This window comes from Vicugna pacos, chromosome 4 (genome assembly GCF_048564905.1).
Source record: "Vicugna pacos chromosome 4, VicPac4, whole genome shotgun sequence".
NCBI lineage: Eukaryota > Metazoa > Chordata > Mammalia > Artiodactyla > Camelidae > Vicugna > Vicugna pacos.
The window spans coordinates 32251466-32274568 of record NC_132990.1 but is presented as its reverse complement, the minus strand read 5'-3'; the positions used below and the strand labels follow the sequence as shown (position 1 = coordinate 32274568).

The following is a 23103-nucleotide window of genomic DNA, read 5'->3' as shown; positions in this document are numbered from 1 at the left end:
CTGCATAACTTTGTAATCTAAATATAATTATAGTTAGATGAATTACTATTGTGTCTGGTGTATCAATGCATGAAAATATAATGAATGAATGGATATGTTGCTGACAAGAGAGGGAGAACTGATGATTTTTCTTTATGAAATCCTGGTAACACCTTGAAATTCTCAGTGCATCACGTTAAGCTTGTATACTATCTTAGTTTACAATGCACTTTCTCCACTGACTTTCTTTCGACTCCTGTGAGAAACAGTTTGACTGAAACTCTTTACTTCAGTACTATAATTTGAGATTGTATTCCGTATCCCTAGAGACTGAAGAACACACACAAGGAGAAATACAGAAACCAATCAAAATACAACAAAAAAGCAAGCAAGCCAGCAAGCAATGAGTCTCACAATTCCAGAAAGAATATTTTGGTAACAGGTTACACCACAAAAACTATGTTCTTTTTAAAAAATTGTTCAATGCTTGCTGTATTTTGTGAAAGAAATCTTTTAACACCTTCTAATTTAACTTTAAAAAATCCAACACAGTTTGAGGTGATATGTTCACTACACCTTTCTAGATGGATGAAAACTTAACTTGTAAGTGCAAACAGATTCATGTTTCAATAATTTGTTTGCTGTGTTCCTAATGTACTAGGTTACCTCAGCTCCACAATGTAAATTAGAGACTTGGAGGAAGTTAGGGTAACTTTGAATTAAAATAAAAAGTCAACAATCACTTAGTTATAAATACAGTTGTAGAATAGAATAATTCTAATTTCTAGGTTGGTCAAATGCTAAGCATTGCATAATTCTTAAGAAAGAAAGAAAGCCCGACCAAAGCTGTGGGATTGTCACAGGTAGCGATTTTAGACTGGTTTCCCCTATGACAAGCAGTTTGGGACAGACCTGGAAACTTAGATTTGATGGTATTTTTGTGAATTGACAGTCATTTCAAAAAATAAGCTATTTGTAAGGCTATCCTGCAAAGTAATTTCTCATTTAAAATGTACATTTCCAGGGGGATAAGTTTTTAGTTTACTTAGGTGGTCTTGAAGCATCCTCACAGCTGTCCAATGAAGCGACCATCCTCCCATTTTACAGAGAGAGGAAGCAAGTTGAGAGTAGTCAAGTAACTTGTGTGACTTTGTTTTTGGCACATGTGCCAGATGTGGGCTTGCCCTACTGTTACGTGTAACAGGGAAATGCAGGGTTCATGGACACAACTAAGAGGCGTTTAATATACTTAAAAAAAATTGAAAACCAAGGAAACTCTTTTAAAGAGAAAAACCAAATGCACACCCTGCACACATCAGGTAGGTGTTGGACATGAGATTCTTAGTCACGTCCTCCGGATTCCAAAGCCCGCTTTCTTTGGTTCCACTGAATTCCTTGGATCCAACTCCAGGTGCAATTATTCTGCATGGTGAAAGTTAATAGGTAAACATCAGAGTCTTTAAAACAGTCACTGGAGGGATAAAGCAGTAAGCAAACCTACAGTGCTAGTAAATGAAACTGCCTCAGCCTCTTCCTAGACCCTTCCCCCTTCCTTGTCTGTCTCAACTCTGTCTACTTCAGCTCAATCTTTAGTAGTAGAAATGATTTTTCTAAAGTCTCCTTCAGGTAGCAGTGTCCATGTAACATAGTTCTGGTCATATGGAAGTTTCTGGCAAAGCCTCTGCTTTTGTAATCCAGGCACTAAGACTTCTGCCTCCTCCTTTTCCTACCTGAAACTCAAACACTGAGACCCAGAGGTGCAGCATCCTTTTTGGATGAAGAATGTGTGGAAAATAGGAGGAAAATACGAGCTGACAGGAAAACTGTTGAGAACACTGCTGGCATCATTCAGATGCTTAACAGGGCTAGATAATTACTCCACAGGCTTCTTTGAAGCCACTGTTGTAGCATTTTCTGTTATCTATAGAGAACACAATCCTAAGTGATACATATATATGTGTGAAATAAATTTTTATCTAAGAAATAAATTAAGCTTACACTTATCAGTTTCTCATGAGAGTTTTAGGTATTCTTTAGTAGCTCTTGAATTACATATTTTGAACTTTGAAAAGTAATTCTTTCACTGCTTATACTTGATGAGTGACCACAGATTATCTTTGTACCACTCAAAAACTGGTCATATAATAAGAAGTAGTGAATTCAGCCTCTGGGGCGAGGAGCCCTGTCTGCCTCCCGGGATTTTGTGGAGGAGAGGGTGAGGGGCATGGGCGGGGGCAGTACTTGTGGAGCTGCTTTTTTGTGTTGGGGGGCTGCATTTTGTCCTTCCCAGGCTATATGTTTCCTGGCCACTTCCCTTGTTTTTCTGGGTTAGAACGTCCACTTACGTACATCTTTGTCCTGAATGACAGACAGCCTCTGAAGTTCTGTAGTCCCTTATTGAATTCTCTTGTTCATAGCCTTCTATCTGTAGCACCCTCCAGCCTCTACTACATTCAGTTGGTGTTGGCCAGCGGTTCTTTTAAAAATGACTCTGATCTTTTCTGTTTCACCACTAATAGTTTTTTCACAAGCTTTATGTCGTATAGTAAATTCCGATTTTCTCTGATCTGTCAGTAGCAGACAACCCCACTCCATCCCCATGATACTCAGTGCTGCATTGGATCTATTTTGGTTTGTATATTTCTCTTATTTATTTGAGATTTGGGGAAGAAGGAGAGGTGAATCTTTGTATTATTTCAAGCATCCTGGTCAAAAATCAGTGCTGACTGTATTTTTCATAGAGATAGAGTGTACGTGCTTCACTTCAGGTTGTCATGTTGCTTTACCAAGAACACTGAAACAACAAAATGAAAGAAACTCGGGATCTTCAGAAAGTCCTCTTGTTAACAAACCTTTTGAAATCTCTTGGTTAAGAGATTAGAAAAGATAAGGAACTTCATTATTTTCTTTTTCCTTTTATCTACTCAATAATATATGTGCTAAGGGAATATTCAGAAAGAATCATGCCACCAGATGGAAACTCCCTGTGAATAGGAGTCTTAGTTCTGTTCATTGATGATACACGCTTGTCATGTAGTAGACACTCAATAAGAGGTCCCCCAATATACTAGTTTTATTGATCACCATAAATGTTAATATACGGAGTCCAAAATTAAGGCCCAACATTAGATATTACATGCTGCTTTAATGTCAGGTGAACCTGGGAGGTGGGCTTAAATGGCTTAACCACAAGTTGCCCTCCCCACTCTGCTCCCACAGTAAAGTGCCGAAGCCATACAACTGCCCTCATCAAGAGCACCAGGCACAGTTCCTGCTTATCTCTGAGTAGTGGCTTTCATTTCTTTGCCAGCCCGTGGAAGTATTCCGAGCAAGTTACATTCTGTCACATTAACCAGGGGTTACCTCACTCTCCTGATGCTACAAGGCCTGCCTCACACAGCCCTTGGTTGTTCACTCCGTTCTGAGTGCAGCTCCCATGTAGCCTTGTGTGGCATGCAGTGACCTCCTATCCTGGGCTGTGAGTATGTGACTGATAGACTGCTGCCAGTCTCATCTCTCCAGCAGCAGTGTTGAATATTGCATATGGGCATGCCATAACCAACTGGTTGAATAGGAGGCAATAAAAAGAATTTGCATCAAAAAGAAGATGGACTACTCATGACTGAGGACGTCTGGTTGGCTTTAATGAACTGCTCTTGGCTAATTAATTGGTTCCATGAAATGGCAAAGGCCACCTGAGACAGAACGACCAATTCCTCTAGGCTTATGCTTTGGGCATAATTTATGTCTTTGCCAGTTTTGCCAACTCTTCCCACCCTAAAATACTCTCATTCCCAAGACAAGAATTGTCATCAATTTACTATACCACAGCTTTACATGTTGCTGGGTTTGGCCTGTATTTAGCAGGTGGTTTCTGAGGCTCCCACATTCCCATTTGTGAAGGTGGGAACAACTACCTGAACTGATTGGCTCTTGAGTCCCAATTACCAAGGATCCAGCTAGAACATTCCATTCACTTCATCTAGCCTGGTAATCATCACTGGCAGATTGGAGGCAGTCATGAAGATGATGTTTGTGATTGTGCACCCCTGGGACAGGCACTGGGGTGACCCTCTGTAAGGTTTGTGAGAAGGTGGGAGACCACCATCCTGGAGAGAATTAGGCATGGCACCCTGGTTGCTTAAGAAGAATTGTTGCTCAGGCAGAGTTAGTGGCTGTCTCTGGTGCTACTGCTTCCCTTGCTGTGTTACCTACACTCTTTTGACTCCCAGGTGTATCAGGGTGCAAAGTCATGGAGGTCTTTGGCCAGGTGCTGATGGGAAAGAAAAAGGGAGGGAGAATTTGGTACCAGCTGCTCCCAAGATACCAGAGGAGGTAACTCAACTGTTTTTCTATTGCAAAATCCCTCGCCAACATACTTCAGCTTTGCTTGGTGTTGTTGATTACATTTTAATATAGTTGAATTGCAAAGCCATCAGTTAGTCACTCTGCTTTGATTTTTACCTCACCACACAATTGGGAAGCAAACGAAAGTGTGAGTGTATGTGTGTTTATCACAGGCTGTACTGAGTAACAATTAAAATGAACTCAGGGTCAGTTCCAGGGTAAGAAGCCAAGAAGAATGAATGACCTGTTGACTCAGACAGGCCTCACTATATTGCAGAATAACACAAATCCCTGTAAGTTACTTATTTATCCTTGTAGGGAGTGAAACCCACCCTTGTTGAGCCCTGGCTAGACTATGTCAGGAATATTTGGACAGCATGATTGAATTTTAAGAGGAAAGAAACACTTTGTAATTCCAGATTCTGACATGGTCTACAAACCAGTGCTAGATCTTAGGCATGTGTTAGATTACCAGTATGCCTCCCAATCACTTCTTTCCCATGTCCTCCAGAGGCCCCAGATAATCCATATGGATTAAATGAAGGAAATCACCTTCTCCTTACTCTACAAGCTCAAACTGGTTCCCAGTCCTGCCATTTGTCCTTTTCATTTTTGTGAATCCATCCCGAAAGTCACAGCCTTAGTATGGGTCCTGGTGGACCGTTGCAGTTCCTCATTAGCCCTGGGCTAATTAAGATGTTGGGATGGGGCTATGGGATCTTTCCTCTCTAGTTCACTACTCCCAATAAAATCCCAGTGCAGAGTTTTTCATGCTCATCACTCTGAGGATAGAATGAACACTTCCTGGTGTTACACCCAAGGACTGTTTGTTGAGCTGTGCCTCCAGGCTCATTTGTTAACAAGTACCTCCTCTGTGGAACCTCTTGCTCCAGGCAAACGAAACTACCAGCACCAGATCCCTGGACTTGGCACGCATGGAGCTGCCTTTAATCAGTCTCCTACCCAGGATGCCCTTCCTCTTTACCTCCTTTTCTTCATGGACAAGTTCAATGCGTCCTTCAAGAACTGGCCCTAGTTCTCTACAACTATAATTGTATCAAAACCATACGTTGTTGTGCTTGAGGGTATCAGACATTGTATTCGTGCTTTTTCCCCCCTTTAAATTTCATCTCCTGCATGGCTATGCCAAATCTCAGAGCCTGTCCCCTGGCTCTTCCCTGTGCCTAGAGATACTTTCCCTGTCCCCATACCTGCTCTTCACAGGACTGCCTGATGTATCATTGAAATCTCAACTCAAATGTCACCTTTGTAGAGAGGCAGTAACTACTGTCCCATATCTAAAGTAGCCTCCCCCTACGTTTTTCTGTCATCTTGTTCCATTTCTGCTGAAGTATTTGTCACCATCAGAAATGAAGTTGTTTATCTTTGTGTTTATTTGTTCTGTCCCCAGTTCTCTCATGCCTCACTAGAATATACCTCCCTTCCTGGGATATAATAACCTTATGTGCTCATTCACGCATGTAGCCCTAATGTCTGCAATAGTTCCTGACACATGGTAAGTAATAATAAAAATCCTTGGGATTAGTATATCATATGTAGAGTTTGTAACCATAGGAATGGACATAAATAGGATTATTTTATGCATATAAATTTCCTGATGAGGGAAAATAAAATGTTGGGAATCCTAGTCAACCTTCCCCTTCTTCCCACCTCTCTAGCAACTATGTTCTGTGTCATTCTTTGGATGTTTTCACCTTTTGTCTTTCACAACTGTCTTTGCGTGTCAAGAATGCATTAAGACCTAAGTTTTTCAAGACCTTTTAGAGCATAAACAGTGGAGCTAAACCATTTACATTCATGTTCCTGTCTTGTCCATGTATGATCTTTGGGAAGTAATTCAATCTCTCTGTACCTCAGTTTCCACATCTACAAAATGATGCCTGCCTCATGGGATTTGTGGGAACATTACAGAATATGTGCCAACAATCAGACAGTGTCTGGCCACAGTAAGTTCAGTATACATGATAATCATTAATTTTAGTTGTTTTCTGTCATGTGGAGACAGGACAGAATTCACAAATCCAACTAGAAGGGGTAACTATGGGAGCCTAATGTGATGGGGAAAGTGTGAGTGACAGAGAAGTGATGAGTAGCAGGACTTTTATTCCATGAATTCAAAACAATAGAGTTTATTGTGTTTAGATTTAGAAATTTGTGATACACATACATATAAAGGAAATCTGAAAGATTAGAGTTCCTCCTTGATTTTGTGTTGAATATTATAAATTTTATTTTAAAATAGTTTAACAGAACTCATCTTGCATTTTATTATTTTAAAATAAAATCCATTATATCAAAGTCTCAACCATTTAAAAAATTTAATTGTAAACCAATTAAAAAATGATTGAAGTCAACAATTCTGTGTTTTGAGATTTGGTGGGTAAACATAATTTCATTTGTCTATGAAGAATTTACTCTGTTCCTTTCTTGCTTTTTCAAGGCTTTCAAAAGTGATGATTCCTTTTGGCAGCTGCAGCTTACTCTTTTCTGTTTCCAGTATGTTCTCGGCTTCACCTTAAATAAAGTAGAGAAATGTGCAAGGTGACAAAGGGGCCGTCGGCACTGTGAGAAGGCCTACTTGTTGTGTTCCAGGGACACGCTGTAACAGTGTGTGGAGGCATGCCCCCAGATCTCACAGTTAAATAGGTCACCCATTGTCCCCAGAAGTCACTTCCCAAAGGAAACGCAATCATGAATTCTGAAATTTCCTAGAGAGAGAAATCAGATGCCAGAGACTTTATTTAACAGAAGACAGCATTTTAAAATGTAGGAGAGAAAAAATACCAAGTAAAGAATTAGTTGTCTTAGGAGGGGTTTAGGGTGGAGAAATCACATATAATTCTTCGTCTTGCCTCTTAATATAAGTGACATGAGAGAAAATAAAGTTTACTAAAAGGTCTAATTTTTCAGGAAAGCTAATCTTTGACTCAAAACCATTTGTAAATACCCAAACTAATATTAAATGTCCTTTAGTCTGTATCCACATACATAGACACGCACATACATATACCCATTTTTATAAACATGTCCTCTTTCAAATAAGAGCTAGTAATTTCTCGGGCCCAGTGATACTTGCCAGGTTTTATTGTGGACGACAGATGAGCAAAATTTTGAAAACCTGTAATATATGTTGTCGCCATTCCATAAACTCTCCTTGGGATTGAAGGCAATTTGTTTCTTTAAGCCCTCCTCTTTTAGCACACAATTTAATTTATATTCCAGACCCAACAGGACAGACTATAATTGGCAAGTTATCACAGCATCACAACCATCTGCAAACAGCTTTTTTTCCCGTCAGTCTTAAATAGTAATTAAAAGTCACTATAAAATTGTATGTAATTAGGCAGGCTATTAATGACAGACTAGATGTTTCCATGTCAGTGTGACTTCCATATGACAGATTCTTAGTATGTATTTTCAGAATGGCTGATAATAAATTCAGTTACATATGAAGTGCGTGTCTTAGAGTCATCGCTAGTTAAGAAGGCTAAATATTATAGCCTAAAATTTTTAGTATGGTAAGTTTCCTGGTGGATTCTAAAGTTGTTTTTTTAATCAGGAAGTTCTCACAACATGCCTTGGAAGTGTAAAATTTTATATTCAGTAGACTCTGATGGACCTTTAATGAAATTACCTTGCAAATGTACAATCACAATGTTCTTATAAAACACACTTGTTCTCCATTAGTAATATGGTCAAGTGAGTGCTGTGTAATAGAGTTGAAATTTCTTAATGCTACATATTAATTTTTATGAGGCACTGAGAATTCTAATGTCCTTATAAACAGTGAGACATAGTTGATCTCAGATTAATGAATTCTTAAGCAGATGAGTAAGATGAAACTGAGCAGGGTACTGAAATGAGTTTAAACAGTAGTAATCAGTTATGTACAGTTAGTGTCCCACTTAAAATGAGATTGTACTCCAAAAGTTAATTTATAGATCCATGGTTTAGAACTCAGAATACGTTTTTCCCATAGTCATAACGCTATAAATCAACTTCTAGACCATCAACAAAAAACTGTTTAGCCCATATTGTAGCTGAACCAATGGTTTACCAATATGGCACTCAAAGGACATTGTAATATAGTTTCTATGTGGAAAATGTCCTTCCATTTTCAAGTGAGAACTTTTAAGAACATATAAACCCTCTATCTCCCTAGACCTGGGAATGAGACGTTCTGCTCCCTACTCCCAATACCTGCAGAGGAGTCTGCACCTTGTCCTTTCGGATTCCAAACCCTACAGGTCCCCACAGGGCCTCAGGGATAGTGGTGGGCTTGTAGCCCAGGAGAGTACAGGATGGTAGAAACGAAGGCTTGGGAAAGTACTGTTTCCACTATGCTCTGGGTTGAAGGCTGGAGGAGCAGGGAAATAGGGATCCTCATGAGAGATGTAGTATGGTGGGAATTTGGAAGACATGAATATCCTAGACTAATGGGAAACTGTATCTTCCTGAGACAGGAATGGCTTCTGTAGCTGCAGGGGTATTTTCTAGAGCTATAAGAGCCAGGGTTCTGTGAGAACAGCACAGTACTGATGAATACTTACCAACCAGCTTTTCAGAAGGATAAAAATGTATGTAAGTTTATTATGAATTTTATTTATATGAAATATATGTAGCATACAATTTATGAATAATAAAATGTAGAATGTAATTTATCATTAATTCCATCTAGGAAATTGATTCTAGAATGTTTTTATTGATTGTTGTGGAACTCTTATATCCATAGCTAACCTATAGATGCAGTTGATAAGAATGTATAATTTCAACATGAGTGATGGTTGGTGTTTTCATTTATGTTAGTGAGTAGGATAAAAGTGAAATAATTACATATGTTGAAGCTTTACTTGATTGCAAATGATGTGAACTTTGCTACATCAGATAACAGTTTTTAATGTTAGGACAGTAATGTGCCATAATAGCATAATTTTTATGCTATTCACAATGTAATGGCTATGGACGCGACACACTTTAAAGCATAATCAGCATTGTTAACATTTTCTTCATCACTTTCTTAAGTTAGACCATCAGCTGGCAAAGTTACTTAAAGCGCCAGACAGTAAATATTTTATTCTTGTAGGGTCTTACATTTCTGTTGCAATGATTTGGCTCAGCCATGGATGTGGGAAAGCAGCCACAGTCATTTCCATTCAGAAATGAATGGACAAGTTTGTGTTCCAATAAAACTTTATTTTCAAAGCAAGTGGCCAGCCTCCAGCCCATAGTTTTGAAATCCTAGTCTAGACAGTCAACAAAATAATAAATCAAGCTTTGATTTGGCATTTGCAGATTCCCATGGTGTAAATACTCTCACCATGACCGACTTCAAGCTGATATTTTAATGGGATGTCACTGAAGTCAGAGTTGTATCTGTATTTTATTGTGTCTGTATATTGTATCTGTATTTTTACCATATAGATACAGTAGATATACATAACTTAAGAAAACAAATATATGTAACTTAAGAGGATAGATAATAGTAAAATAATTAGAAACTGAAATTCAGAGTATTTATCATTTTTAATATGATTAATATTATTTTAAAATTTTATTTAATTTTAATTTTATATAATATAATTTTTGATAATGACAAAATTAACAGTATGCTTACAAAATTCCTGAAAATTTGACAGTTGGTTCTTGTGAGCTGGTATGAGCTGCCTCCAGCACACCACTGTGTGAGAGGAAGTAGACATATTGGTCATTGGAAGCTCAGGGAGAGTCTTGTCAGAATCTTCATAAGTCAAGGGGTCATAAGGAGTGGATCCTTGAATCAGAAAATGAATCAGAAATAGAGACTCTGGTTTACCAAAGATTTACCTTTCATTCTTTGTAGAAGGGTTCCATAGCCCAAGTCAAACTGGTAGGTAAGGACAAAGCCTAATGGAACAATAGGGAAGATGAAGGCTGGCTTCTTCCTTTTTATTGCTCTGATTCAAGAACAAAAAGAATGAATATCAAGGAATTCCCTGTAAATACATATCTCTACACTTGATGAAAAAAAAAGTTTACCTGCCTTTTGGAAGAATATCCTCCATTTCAGAAGCTACTTAATTCATTTACATCTTGTATGGAAATAGGATTTCCTAACCCTTAACCCCTCAGCAGATTGTGCATTTTTTAGGCAGGGTCTATGCTTTGTTTTTTGTTTTCTTTTGTTTCTTTTTTTTTGTTGTTAGGAAAAAAATTATTTATTTATTTATTTATTTTTGAGTAAAGGTAGATTTATTTACAGAGACAGGTATTGCATAGAGTGTAGGCTGTTTGAGAATGCAAGAGAAAGGCCACGATGTGTGTGTGTTTGCTGCTCAGGATAAAGTAGATACACACTCCATAGACAGAGTGCTGGATGTCTCTGAAGATGAGGGAGTGAGAGAGGTGGCCAGGAGTCATGGTGTTGCTAGTTTTTATAAACTTGGTAGCTTCATATGCTAACATGTCGGGGTACTATTTCCAACTACCCTGGAGAAGGAGTTGGGATTCCCAGGGACTGGGCCACTGCCCAGCCTTTGACCTTTTATGGCCAGCCTATGGGAGTGCCATTTACCATGCTAATGTATTACAGTGAGCATATAATGGAGCTCAAGGTCTCCCACCATTTTAGTCAAATCTCCCACCCTCTTGCTGGGAGTTGTACCTTCCACCATTTTGGTGTTAATTGCTGTCATTCCTTAAAAGGCTGTGCCCTGCCCCCTTCCTTTCTGTCCCATTTCCCCCTCAAAGATTTTACTCCCATAATCTTATGGGGTTGTAGAGAAATGATAGTGCATCTTTTGAAACTACTTCCAGGCTTTGTAGGGGTGTTGATCCTGCCTATCAGGGAGTAAAATTCTCTGAATGCCTAATCTAGGGGCCCCAGGGGCAGGGCAGCCTTTTGTTTTTTGCGTCAAAGGGCGGTATGGGCTGGAATCCTTGCATAGCCATCATCTGATGTGGGACTGTTGTAACCCACCGTTTGCACAGACTTCTGATGAATCTTCTTAAAGATGACGCACCTTTGTAACAGCAGTTTAACTGTGTGTAACGACAAAAGACTTAAAAGTCACGGTTAAACACCTGTAATTGATAAAGAGAGACTTGTTTACAATTACTAGAAGTATGACTGATTATATTTAACTTAACGTACCAAATAATCCTAGTTAATTTAATATGTAAGATGCCTCAGTGTTTCCTTTAAAGCATCTCAAGGTTAGCTGGACCTACAAAGAACTTTCAGAATTTGTTAAAATATTTAAAATCCTAATTATGCATGAAACTTTTTTTTAGTGTTTCTTTTTTGCAAACCTTTTACTGAAAACACACATCTTACTTTTTTAGCATACTGAATTTTTTTTTATTATTTTAGTAGCTTTGATTACATATATTATAATTTTAACTCTTAAAAACCTTAAATCTCTGGAAAAAACCAAGAAGCAAGCAATTGTGATATGTTGTCATACCAGCATTTTTGATTGGAAAACTTATGCTTTAGTTTTTTCTCCTAAGAAGGCAAAGGTAGGTAACTTAGAACTTCCCAGCAAATAATGTTTGAATATTTTATAAATGACACAGATAGTGAGTTTTTAAAATTTAACTTAGTTTTAAATTTCAGTTACCAAAATCTGAAGAGACAATTTTAGATAGGCATTTCCAAAACAAAACTCCTATAGAGTTTACCCAAAAGCTCTTATTTTGTTTACTTTTCTTTCTTGAAAAATTTTTTTTCTAACATGAGTTACTTTCCTTGTTGACAAATTTGTAACTAGTATAATAAAGTCTTATTTGACCTCAGTAAGCCTAGGTGCAACTTAAGTATTATACTTAACATTGATGACTCTAAAGACATGTTTGTATTAATTAGACCAACAGCTTAAGCTAGCTTTCAATACCAGTACTAGTACTCAATACTTTTTTGATAACATGAACCTGAAATTCATTTTGGCTAATTTCCTTTATATCTTTGAGTATTTATATAAGCACTTGATTTTTTAAAGCCAATAAAATAGAGCTCTTTCACAATTTAACTTTGCCAATACCATACATCTATGACACACATATAATACATAGAGACCTTATAGTTTCCATTTAAAAATTTTAGCCATGAACCAGATATAACAATGTAAAACCCATCAGTTACTAAACAGGTTGGATTTAAATTGGGTTTCTGGAAGACAGAACAAATTAAAGTAGCTTATCTAGATGGCTAAACCTGTTTACTAATATCTATAAAAAGAGACAACATTTCTATTTGTCCTTAACAAGTTAAGTTTCAAATTATTTATTCCCCCCTTTTTGAAATTTGTATTGTAAAAAGATGGTGAGATAGGGGTTCCTGGAGAAGACCAGGTAAAACATTTATATCTCAAAGGCTTGAGGAGAAAAGCAAGTTGCTTTGTTCCTTTAAAGCCAAAAAAGGTTCTTTGATACTTACAATTTCTTAACATAAGTAGGGGAAGTTTTGGGTGTGGTAGAAGGATTGGTGGGTTTTGTATTATTTCTGGAGCCACACCTCTTATCCTGTAAAGACTAGATTTGTAAAACGAAGACAGTTTTGTGTTTCCTCATTTAGCTTAGGGGAGAAGGCTTCCCTAAAAATTTTCATCCGGCTCCGAATATCAGCTATGGTCAGTTTAGTCCAATGGCCTCCCATTTGGCACTGTATTTACAAACACTTTTGAGAATCCTTTTTAGGTTTGAGAAGTTTTTTTAAATTATGGCTCCTTGGTTTGGCCTTTGATCTGAAGAGGCTTGCCTATAGCCTCACGCGTTCCCATTTCTAATGATAACCTAACATTAGTAGCTCTGTCAGGGACCTTATTAGTTTATCAGACAGCAGGGTTCACTTGAGAAACAATATGGGGTAGGAGACTGGCTTGGGACTGAGGCAGGCTCCTAAAGCCAAGAACAGTCATTTTTCTTGGTGGATATCTTTCATGTAAAGGTTTCTGAATTGAATTATTGCCTGGAATTTAGTGAACAAGTCCACTCCCAAGGAGGGGATGGGGCACTCAGGCACCAGCAGAAACTGGTGTGCAAAAGTAAATTTCCTAGCAAGTGCTTGTTTTGGGGCCTTATATTGATCCCCATTATTAGACAGGATTGGGAGGACAAGGGTCCAGGGAAATCAGTTAGCAGTGTAGGCGGCCCCTGTATTTAACAAGAAAATAACTTCCCTGCCTGCCAAGTCAAGGATTACCTGAGATTTCTTCAAAGAAGTGACCAGATGTCCTGTGGGAGCCAGGGAGGGTCATGGGCCCTCTCAGTCTTTTGTCCTCTTGGTCATGATTGGTTTGGGAGCCTCAAGCCTCCTTCATGACTAGGAGCAGTCCTGTTTCCAGTTGACCTTTTTGTTTGTATATTGAGCAGGGTCCTGGTGGACTTTTCCCATACATGGGACACTCATGCTTCCAGTGGCTCTCCTGGCTGCAGTTAAAGCAGGTCCCTTGTCAGCAAGACAGTAGCTCTGATCCAGATGTCCTGGGTCTTTGCAAGTGAGAGTAACCATGAGATGGTGCAGGGGTTAGGGCTGCCACTAAGAATTGTGCCTTTCACTGTTGTCCCTGAATCTTTCTTGCCTCTTCAACCCTGTCTCTATTGTTAAATACTCCAAATGCCAGATCCATTCGCATATTCATGAGAGTCTGGGGTCCCATAGCTGTCTTTTGTAATTTTTTCCTAACTTCTGGGACTGACTGAGTGGTAAAATGGATATTTACCAGGACTTCCTTCTCAGGGGTCTTGGGATTAATATTAATATACTTTTTAAACACCTCCACTAAGTGGCCCTGGAAGCTGGCAGGATTCTTGTCTTTTCCCTATGTTACTTCTCTGACTTTGTCATAGTTGAATGGCTTAACAACATACATTGTTATCCCCTCTATGAGGCAAGTTACCATATACTTTCTGTGTTCAAGCCCTCTACCACCCTGTTGGTAGTTCCAGAGGGATCTTGGTCAGAAATTGCATTCCCCCTGGTAGGGTAGATTATATGTCCCTGATTGTGGACAGCCAATTCGTCGGCATATGCCCGGGCTGCACTGAGGATCTGGCTTTTTTACTCGAAAGTGCAGCAGATTGAGAGGAGGACTTGTAGGTCCCCTCAGGTAAGCTCATAGGCCATTGTCAGCCTGGCAGATTCCTCCATGAAACCTACTGGAGTCTTCACAGAAATGTCCAAATTTCTCCTTGCAAGTAGCCAAATCAGCCATAGAAAAGGGGATGTGAACTCTGATTGTTCCTCTAACATCAGCTGGCACTTCCCTTAAGGGGCAGAGTTTGGTAGTAGGAGGTTGGTAGGTAGCCCCACTTCGAGTAATACTAGAAGGACTTTCCTCTGGTGAGGAAGATGGTGGGGAAGACTGTTCCCCCTCAGAGCTGGGGGAAGTAGGAGTTCCTGGCTGTGGACCATGGGGAGCTGGACCCATAAGGGGGGTCATCTAAAACATCAAGCTTCTGTAGGGGGAGGCGCTTTGACGGGACACGAGCCAGGCCTACCTGGTAGGAGCTTCTTAGACCTGGGTCTTGGTATAGGATCAAGAATGTTTGGACTTATTGGATTTCCCTGTGTTTACCTCCTCTTTTACAAAATAGGTCGAACTGTAGGATGGTATTGTAATTTAATGATCCTTTTTTTTTTTCCCAGACCTCTTGGTCCCCTAGTTTGTGTAGTATTATAAAGGAAAATTAATTCCTTTTTTCTCAACTATCTTGTTTAAACTTTTCCCAATTAATTAATATGCATCCTAATGGGGAGTCCTTTGGAATACTTGTAGTTGTCCACATTTTGCTTAGGATGTCCTGTCCGTGAGCCTGGGGTGACTCCTTTGGACTAGTCAAGGAAAGGAGCAAGGGCCAGCAGGAGAAAAGGTGACTAGAGTCTAAATCCTTTAGAGGGAAAGAGGAGACCTAGGTCCTGAGTCAAATAACAGATCACCTTCTGCGAAAGAAAGGAAATAGATAGCATTGAAAGGTAGAAATCCAGGACAAAAAGGGAATGCTATAGCCACAATGCTTCCTATACCAGAGATTTGTCGGCCCACTGAGGAAGTGCGCTCCTGCAACTCCTGCCTACGGAATGCAATGAGGCCATACATCCTGAGGGCACTTGGGGAGCGCTGGGGCCACAAATTTTTAAAGGGGAAATTCCCAGAGTCCCATAATGTGGGGCCACTTTCACAGTTCCAGCGTCTTGGAACTGGGCTGAGACTAAGACCTTGTAGAGAAGTGGAACTGGGCTTGAGGAGCCACAGAGGGGAGGCTCACCCAATCGGTTTGCCAATTACTTGCCATGTGCTCTTAATTTGGATATCTGAGTGGTCCTGTTGGTAGATCTTCTCCAGTCTGAAGACAAAGGGTGTTAGAGGAGAATGAGAAAATACTGAGGAGAGAAAAGCCTTGGGTGTGGTGAACTTCGCGGCTAGAGAGCTGGTCTCTGCCAGATCTTGCAGGGAGCATCAGCTGCCACCTAAAGGCTGCTTCAATCTGCATGGCATGGGAGGAAACCCCCTGCCACCCTCTGAAGGGAGGGGAGCCATAGCCCAATAGGCAGATCGAGATTATGCCCTTTGAGCCCTGTTTCTTTAATTAAATGCCCCACGTAGGGCGCCAGAGAGATGATACAGGAAAAACGAATGTGGGACATGAGGAGTGCTGTGTTCCAGGTCTCGGTTGAGTCCCTGGGATGTGCCCCGCCAAGTGGGGGTCCTTGGTTTCATGCAGGAGGGAATTCAAGAGCGAGTCACAGTTGAGAAAAGGTAGATTTATTTAGAGAGATACATACTGCATACAGTGTAGGTTATTTCACAAGTCAAAAGACAGGCCATGAGGTGTTGGGGATGGGTGCTCAGATTAAAGTAGACAGAGTGCTGGCTGTGTCTGAAGAATGAGGGAGCACAAGAGAGGCAAAGGGAGAAAAAAACTTTTAATACTTAAAACCTAAAAATTCAAAAGAAGGTGAAACTAACCAACTAGAAATGAATCAAGTAGAATAAGAAATATGTTTTGTTTATCTTTCGTTGATGTTGAGTCTCAGATTACTCATTTTAAAAGTGGTTAAATATTGATATCTATCCCTTAGGGGTTGTGGAGGTAAATCTGTAGAGACCTCTTTCTACCTTGGTGTTAAATAAGTCCTCTCTCTAACTTATAGAATGGAGAAAAGGACAGAAGAAATCTAAGAAACTGAAGGCAGAATTAACTATTACTACCCTGGTTCTACAGAGTTGCTGCCAAGGACTAAGCTATAAGGGTTACTTTGTTTACATACATATGTTCTATGGATCAAAGCCCTATCTTGGCCAACTTAATAATAAGATAATGGCAAAGACAAAAACAAGTAAATGATTTAAGAAAATTCTAAAGTAAACAGCAAACATACCCAGCTGTTAAAGAGATTGCTGCAATGCCAAAAAATGTTCCAAAATATTTGAGAAATTCCCGTGACCAAGCAATCTGCATCGCCATCTGTCTTTCTCTCATTTCATTCTGCATCATTAGCTGCCTTTCCAGCTGAGGACAAAACAAAGGACAGTGTAATTACTCATCTTTTGAATCCCAGTACAGTTAGTAACCGTGTTTTCCAGTAGATTTTCATTCTTCAGTGGCTTTGAATCTTTGTTGTTTTTTTTTTTTCGCCCTCAAGGGACTCTGACTGAAGTCCTTCTGGAATATATACGGAATAGATGTGTATTCTTCTTCTGCATCCTGAGGTCTTGAATGCATCTAGTCTGGAGCCTTGATATTCAAGCCTAAAATATTTGTTCCGCTTACCATATGACATGTGAGAAAAGATCTATGTGCCTTTAAATACAAATACACTTTATTGGCCTTTATTACCATTTGCATTAAAATTATTTTGCTTTCCAAATCCATCCAACTCCAAAATGAAGCTCATTTGAAATATCAGTTCCATATCACATTGTGCTATGATGGTATTTTGAGACATCAATAGACGTTTTGCTTTGCCATATTTTTCTTGTTGCCTCAAGTCCTTCACCAGTTTAGTCACTGCCTTTCACTGCCTTAGAATAGAAAGCAAATACGGTCCAGATCATAGTGTAATCGGGAAGCAGGTTCTTGTCTCATCTCAGAAAGAATTCAGAAACAAGACCCGGAGGTCAAGAAAGCAAAGCAAGGATTTATTAAGCGATAGATGGTACGCTCTCAAGGGGAGAGCGGGAAAACCCAGGTGGGTAGCTGCCCCGGATTTCTTTGGCAAGCTGGTTATATGGGTGTAAAAATGAATGGGCACAATATTCATTGGTGGGGAGGGTCTTGGGGTTGTCTTTCCTGATCTTCATCCCAGCTCCACCTTCCTGAGGATAGGAAGGATTTTTTTTTAATGTCCTTATGTAGTCTTGATCAGGAAGTTGGATGAGGGCATAATGAGCAAAAGGTTACATTCAGATGAGGGTATGATGAGTGAAGGGTTACGTTCTGATGGTGGAGATTCCTGTCTTGTCCGGCTTTTCTTTGTTTGTCTCCAGGACACTTGTCAACCCAAAATGTATGGTTTCTTATCATTCGAGAGGTTGATCTGCCCAGAGACCTCGTTGCTCACAAGATGTATGGTTTCCTGCCATTTGGCCTGTGTCCCCCTTTCTCGGCTCCTATCTAGCTACCTACCTGCTCTAATAATGCGAGAGTAAATTTGTGAATGGATTTTCAGAAAATGCATAGGAGAAGCAACAGTCTCAAAGCCCACACTGACTATTTTGAAAGAGTTACATTCTTGAGAGAGAAAAGTTGTTTTCTTTTTAAATTCTCAAATCTGGGCACTGTGTATCATTAGCAAAACCTAGAAGGTAGCAAGCATACAAAGCACAGGTGGGGAGGGCTGACTAATAATGGAACTCAGTTTTGCCTGCATGCCTTTTCTCTACTGCGGGAAGGGACTGGAAGAGGAGAAAGGTCTCTTGGCCCCTTGGAGGTGGAAGCTCCAGGGGATGTGATGGAGTTTGAGTTTGAGAATCCCCAGACAGAGAGCACTTGCAGTCCTGCCTCCTGTCGAGAATTCTGGGAAGGGGCATCTAAAATAGAGAAGAAATGGCTGCAGGGCAGATCTAGGCCTATAGAAGGACTAAGAGAAGCCATCTCAGTACCCCTCAGCTGCTGAGGGGTGTGGAGGTAGTCTGCGAGGTTCTCGTGTCAACCTGGGGAGGGGCACAGAAAGTAGCTGATAATTGAAAGCAAGTGGCTTACTAGGGAGTCACCAAAGCCTAGGACCCAGTGATGCCATAACAGACACTTGGGTAGAGACTGTAAACGAAGGCCTGGGCAGGAAAGGTTGCTGGATCTCAAGGGAGCAGCAGCTCCCCTGAGTGCAAAGGTGATGACCTAGACTATGGTCAGATACCCGCAGAGCAAATCACCTGGCACAGCTCAGGTTGATAAAATAAACAACTGCAGAAAAGCCCCCTCCCATCAGATGTGGCTTCCCCAGTGCCAGTGCCAGCTGAAATCACCTGGGCCCAAATCTGTATTGGTTCTAGGAAAAACTGGACAGAGAAGGGGACGGAACCAAGCTGAATTCAAGCCTTTATCTACTAAGAAATCAGCTTTAAACTAGAGGAAATTGAGTCACTTTGATTTGTCAAAATTAAATTTGCCCTCATCACTAGAAACTGAAGTTCATTTTGAGTTAGAGAGCAAAAAGAAAAAATAGTGTTTTTGCATATGTGATTATTGAGCATGTGAAATTCTCCCTTGCCACATAACTTATTCAGAATGTTTACATGTTGGTTCATAATATCCCCCCAAGTTAAATAGACGCAGCAATAAATCATTTATTAAAAGACAGCTAGATCGAATCAAGGCACATATGCGGCCAAGATTGGAACCTTGGCTGCATATTGTGAGCATCTAGGAGCTTTTCAAAGTATCAGTGCCCATATCCACACCCCAGACCAATTAAACCAGGATCTGAAGGTAGGACCATCATCAGTACTTTTTAAAGTTTTCCAGGTAATTACAGTGTGCAGCCAGGATAGAGAACCAGTGCCTGGGATGAAAGAACTCAGAATCTATGGTTTTTGTCAGCAGAGATCAAGCTGAAATATCAATCTGAAAACTGATCCTCTGGGAACTCTTAAAATGTTGTGGACAGGGGTCTTTTTAAGAGTGGTGGAACTAATCTGGTGGTGCTGTCATGGTGGATACGTGACACTCTGGATTTGTGAAAACCCATAAAACTGTATACCACAAAGAGTGAACCTTAGTGTATACAAACTTTACAAACCAGCCAGAAGGTCAGAGGATCCAGAGGATGGAATGTGGACTGAGGTGACAACCTAATTGTATTATAAATATATGCTATAACATCACTAAAGTGGGTAAAGGGTGAGGAAGTGACCTAACTAACTTTGAAAATTGGTGTTTTGACTGGAAATTGTGAAGCTAAAGACAAAAGGAACTGTACATGAACATTATGCTCTAGATGTTGAAGGTATTTCTCTCAGAGTACAGGTTAACAATTCTGAAATTGCTTTATATGATACTGGAGATGAACAAATTGATGGGAGATGGGTGGGAGCAGGGTTTCTAACTATGAGAGGAAAATTACACACACACACACACACACACACACACACACACACACATACACAAGACACAGGGAAATGACTAGAATGAACCATGTACTATTGGATTAGTCAGTGACATCAGTATGAATTCATGTGTAGCTTAATGTAGATACAGATGAACAAAGTTAAAATTATAGGTATGCATGATACGTGGGTTAGTGTAAGTACACGTATTTCCTTGCTGTGTCCACTAGTGGACAGAGTGGCGACAACACCCTTGTAGCACTGAGCACACCCAGCATCCACAGTCTGGTTTCTAAGACTACTCTCCAGTAAGAGGAAGCAGGGCTGCTTGGAGAAATGGCTGACCTAAGACTGGGACAGAAAATACACAAAATGAGCCTAGAGCATCTTGTAGTGCTGGACAGCAAGGAAATGCTCAAAACTATGTATGTGGACTATGTCAACGAGACATAGGAGCCAACCTAAAGGAGTGCCCAATGGCCAAAGTTGGAACAATTTGAGTACAAAAATATATAACATAATATTGGATTACAGTCCAAAGTATAAAATGAATATCTATGAATCCATACTATTATAAATGGAAGAGAAAAATATCCTGTACAGAAGAATTCCAGATCATCTCTATAAATATTTCCCAGCCTCACTTCGAGGAGATAGAGCTTAATTCCCACCCCTTTGATGGTGGGTTTCACTTAGTTACTTGCTTCTAAGAAGGAGTAGAGTATGAAAATGCGGGAGGAGGGAGGGGAAAGTAACTTTACAGTGGAGAAACCTGGCAAACACTGTCTAAGTGAGCAAGGTTAACATCACTGGTGATAAGACACGCTGATAGTCTGTATCCTTGATGTAATTTGGTGAGAAGGGCACTTCATTTCTGTGGTCTTCCACTCCCAAACCCATAACCTCGATGTAACCACGAGACAAACCCAAACTGAGGGCTGTTTTACAAAATACCTGACCAGTATTCCTCAAAGCTGTCAAGGTCATCAAAAGCAAGGAAAGCCTGAAAAACTGTCACAGGCCAGAGGAGGCTAATGAGACAAGAAGACTAAATGTCATGTGGCATCTGGATGGGATTCTTGGACAGAAAAACGACATTAGAGGAAATCTAATGAAGTTTGGATGTACCAACGTTAGTTTCTTAGTTGTGACAAATGTACCATGGTAATGTAAGATGTTAATTGTAGAGTATACTAAGTTAGGTGCTTAGGAACTCTACTACTTTTCTCTAAATCTGAAACTGTAAAAAATTTGTTTAGTTTTAAAAATTGTTATGAACAAATCTTATATTATAGGTCCTTACTGCCTACTGATAAGAATAGAGGCAGTCATCTCCATATATCACAGGTAAATTGTGAAAATCAAGATTGTATATCTCCAATAAACTCTAAGCCTAGACTTTAAAAAACAAAATATACACAGACCCTCATTTTGAGGAAAGACATCATTGAGCTGTATTAGTTAATTAAAACTTTATTAATTAGCCCATGTTTTATAAAATTGTTTTTCAAAGTCTCAGGTCTGTGTATTAGTGTGCTGGCGCTGAAGGATGTCCTATCAGCCACAAGGAGGCAGTCAGGGGCTGTCTCAGGAGTAGTCAACTTCAGGATGGCAAAGCCTCAGAGAGATGCCAACAGTTGTTAGTGATAGTCTCACCGCTTCTCTTTACAACGTTATTTTTTCTCCTTTCTGCCTTCTGTATCTACGTCTTATTCTCTATAATCTGTTTCTTCAGCTTTGCTCTGCTTCCCAGTATCATCCATACTTGCTGTTAAATTAGCTGTGAATCAGATTTTTAAAAAGACTGGTAGTTTGAATAGCACAATTTCATCAGCTTCCTTGAAAAACGACTAATGTCCAAACTATAGTGACCATGAGTGTTAGGCAGAACTTTATCTGGGAAACCGTATGAGAAAGGAAAATATTTGTTTAACTGAGAGGAAGATTTAAAAAAGAAAAGCAAAAAAAATAACCTCTCAATCAAAATATGTCAAATGTAAGCAAATTTTTATTCCCTTTCTCTTTGTGCTCTCTGTACCGTTGCTCTGCTTTGTACTTCACCATACCATACATACAGACTGAAATACTATGTATTTTACTTCTCTATAGTTTTGTTTCCTCCTACCAGAATGTAAGCTCCATGCAGGCCGGGACTTTTGTTTATTTTGTTTACTTTGATATCATCTTTGCCTTGAATAGTGACTGGCACATACTAAGTTCTCAATAATAATTTAATGTAAATATAATCAATAATAAAAAAATCATATTTGGTGAATGAATGAATAAACTGAGAACTGACTGTGTGTTCCTTTATACTGTATTTCATACTTATATCATAGCTATTCTTTATTGCACTATGGTGAATTTTAAAAAAATCATATGATGTTTTACTTAGTAAGGTATTTATCTACTAGTTGTACATTCACTGAGGATTAGAACTATTTTTGTTTCATATTTATTATCCAGTGCCTAGGAGAGTACCTCCTAAACAGACCGTTTGTAAACATTCATTGAATTCATGAACATGTTCTGAACTACTAATAATACTTATTACTCTTATTATCAAGATTCAACAAATTTATTGAATTGATCAAATTATTAGTGGAAATGACTTCTTTTGAATGGAATTAGTTGCTGTCATTATTGAATGAATTCCTGACTTATTAAATAGTATCATGTTCTAGCTACCTTATTACAAAACACTGTCTTAAAGCTGGAGCTACCCAATAAACCACTTTTGAGTATTTATAAATGGTAAGTTCATTTATGCAAGAAAAACAGGGGTATGTTAGTAAGTACAGATATAGGGGTAGAAGAACTGAAAGTGGAGAAACCAAATAGAATTCCACATTTTTGATCCGTGAATTGTAAAGAGCCAGCAGTAGGATAGAAGGACTGGGAATAAACAAAAAGGACCTATAAAAGTAGTTTTTAAATGAAGCATCATAGGATTTGGTGACTTGTTGCATATAAGAAGGAGGTGGGAGAGAAAGAGAAGAATTTAAGAAGACCAGGGCTTTGAGTTGTAGAGAATGAAATGCTGATGACATCAAGGAAAATTATGACAGGAATTTAATCCTACATTAAAGCTTTAGATATGATGGGTTTCAGATAACTGTGAAAGATTCAAGAGGAATTGCCATAGTACAACAAATGGAAATATGGGGCTGGAAGTATGCAAAGATATCTGGACTGGAAATCCAGATTTTGAAGTCAAAAGCAAAGAGTTGTG

The 23103-nt window shown here is 39.4% G+C and overlaps 1 protein-coding gene across 1 annotated transcript; it reads right to left on the bottom strand.

Annotated features, from left to right (window-relative positions):
* Positions 1–6694: 6694 nt before the first annotated feature.
* Positions 6695–19023, bottom strand: LOC140696034 (plasminogen receptor (KT)-like). The gene is made up of 3 exons (XM_072959481.1): positions 16706–19023; positions 10171–10280; positions 6695–6861 (listed from the first exon to the last, which is right to left on the bottom strand). Exons 1-3 carry the CDS (start codon positions 16819–16821, stop codon positions 6740–6742), a joined length of 348 nt encoding a protein of 115 aa, XP_072815582.1. The 5' UTR covers positions 16822–19023; the 3' UTR covers positions 6695–6739.
* Positions 19024–23103: the final 4080 nt, after the last annotated feature.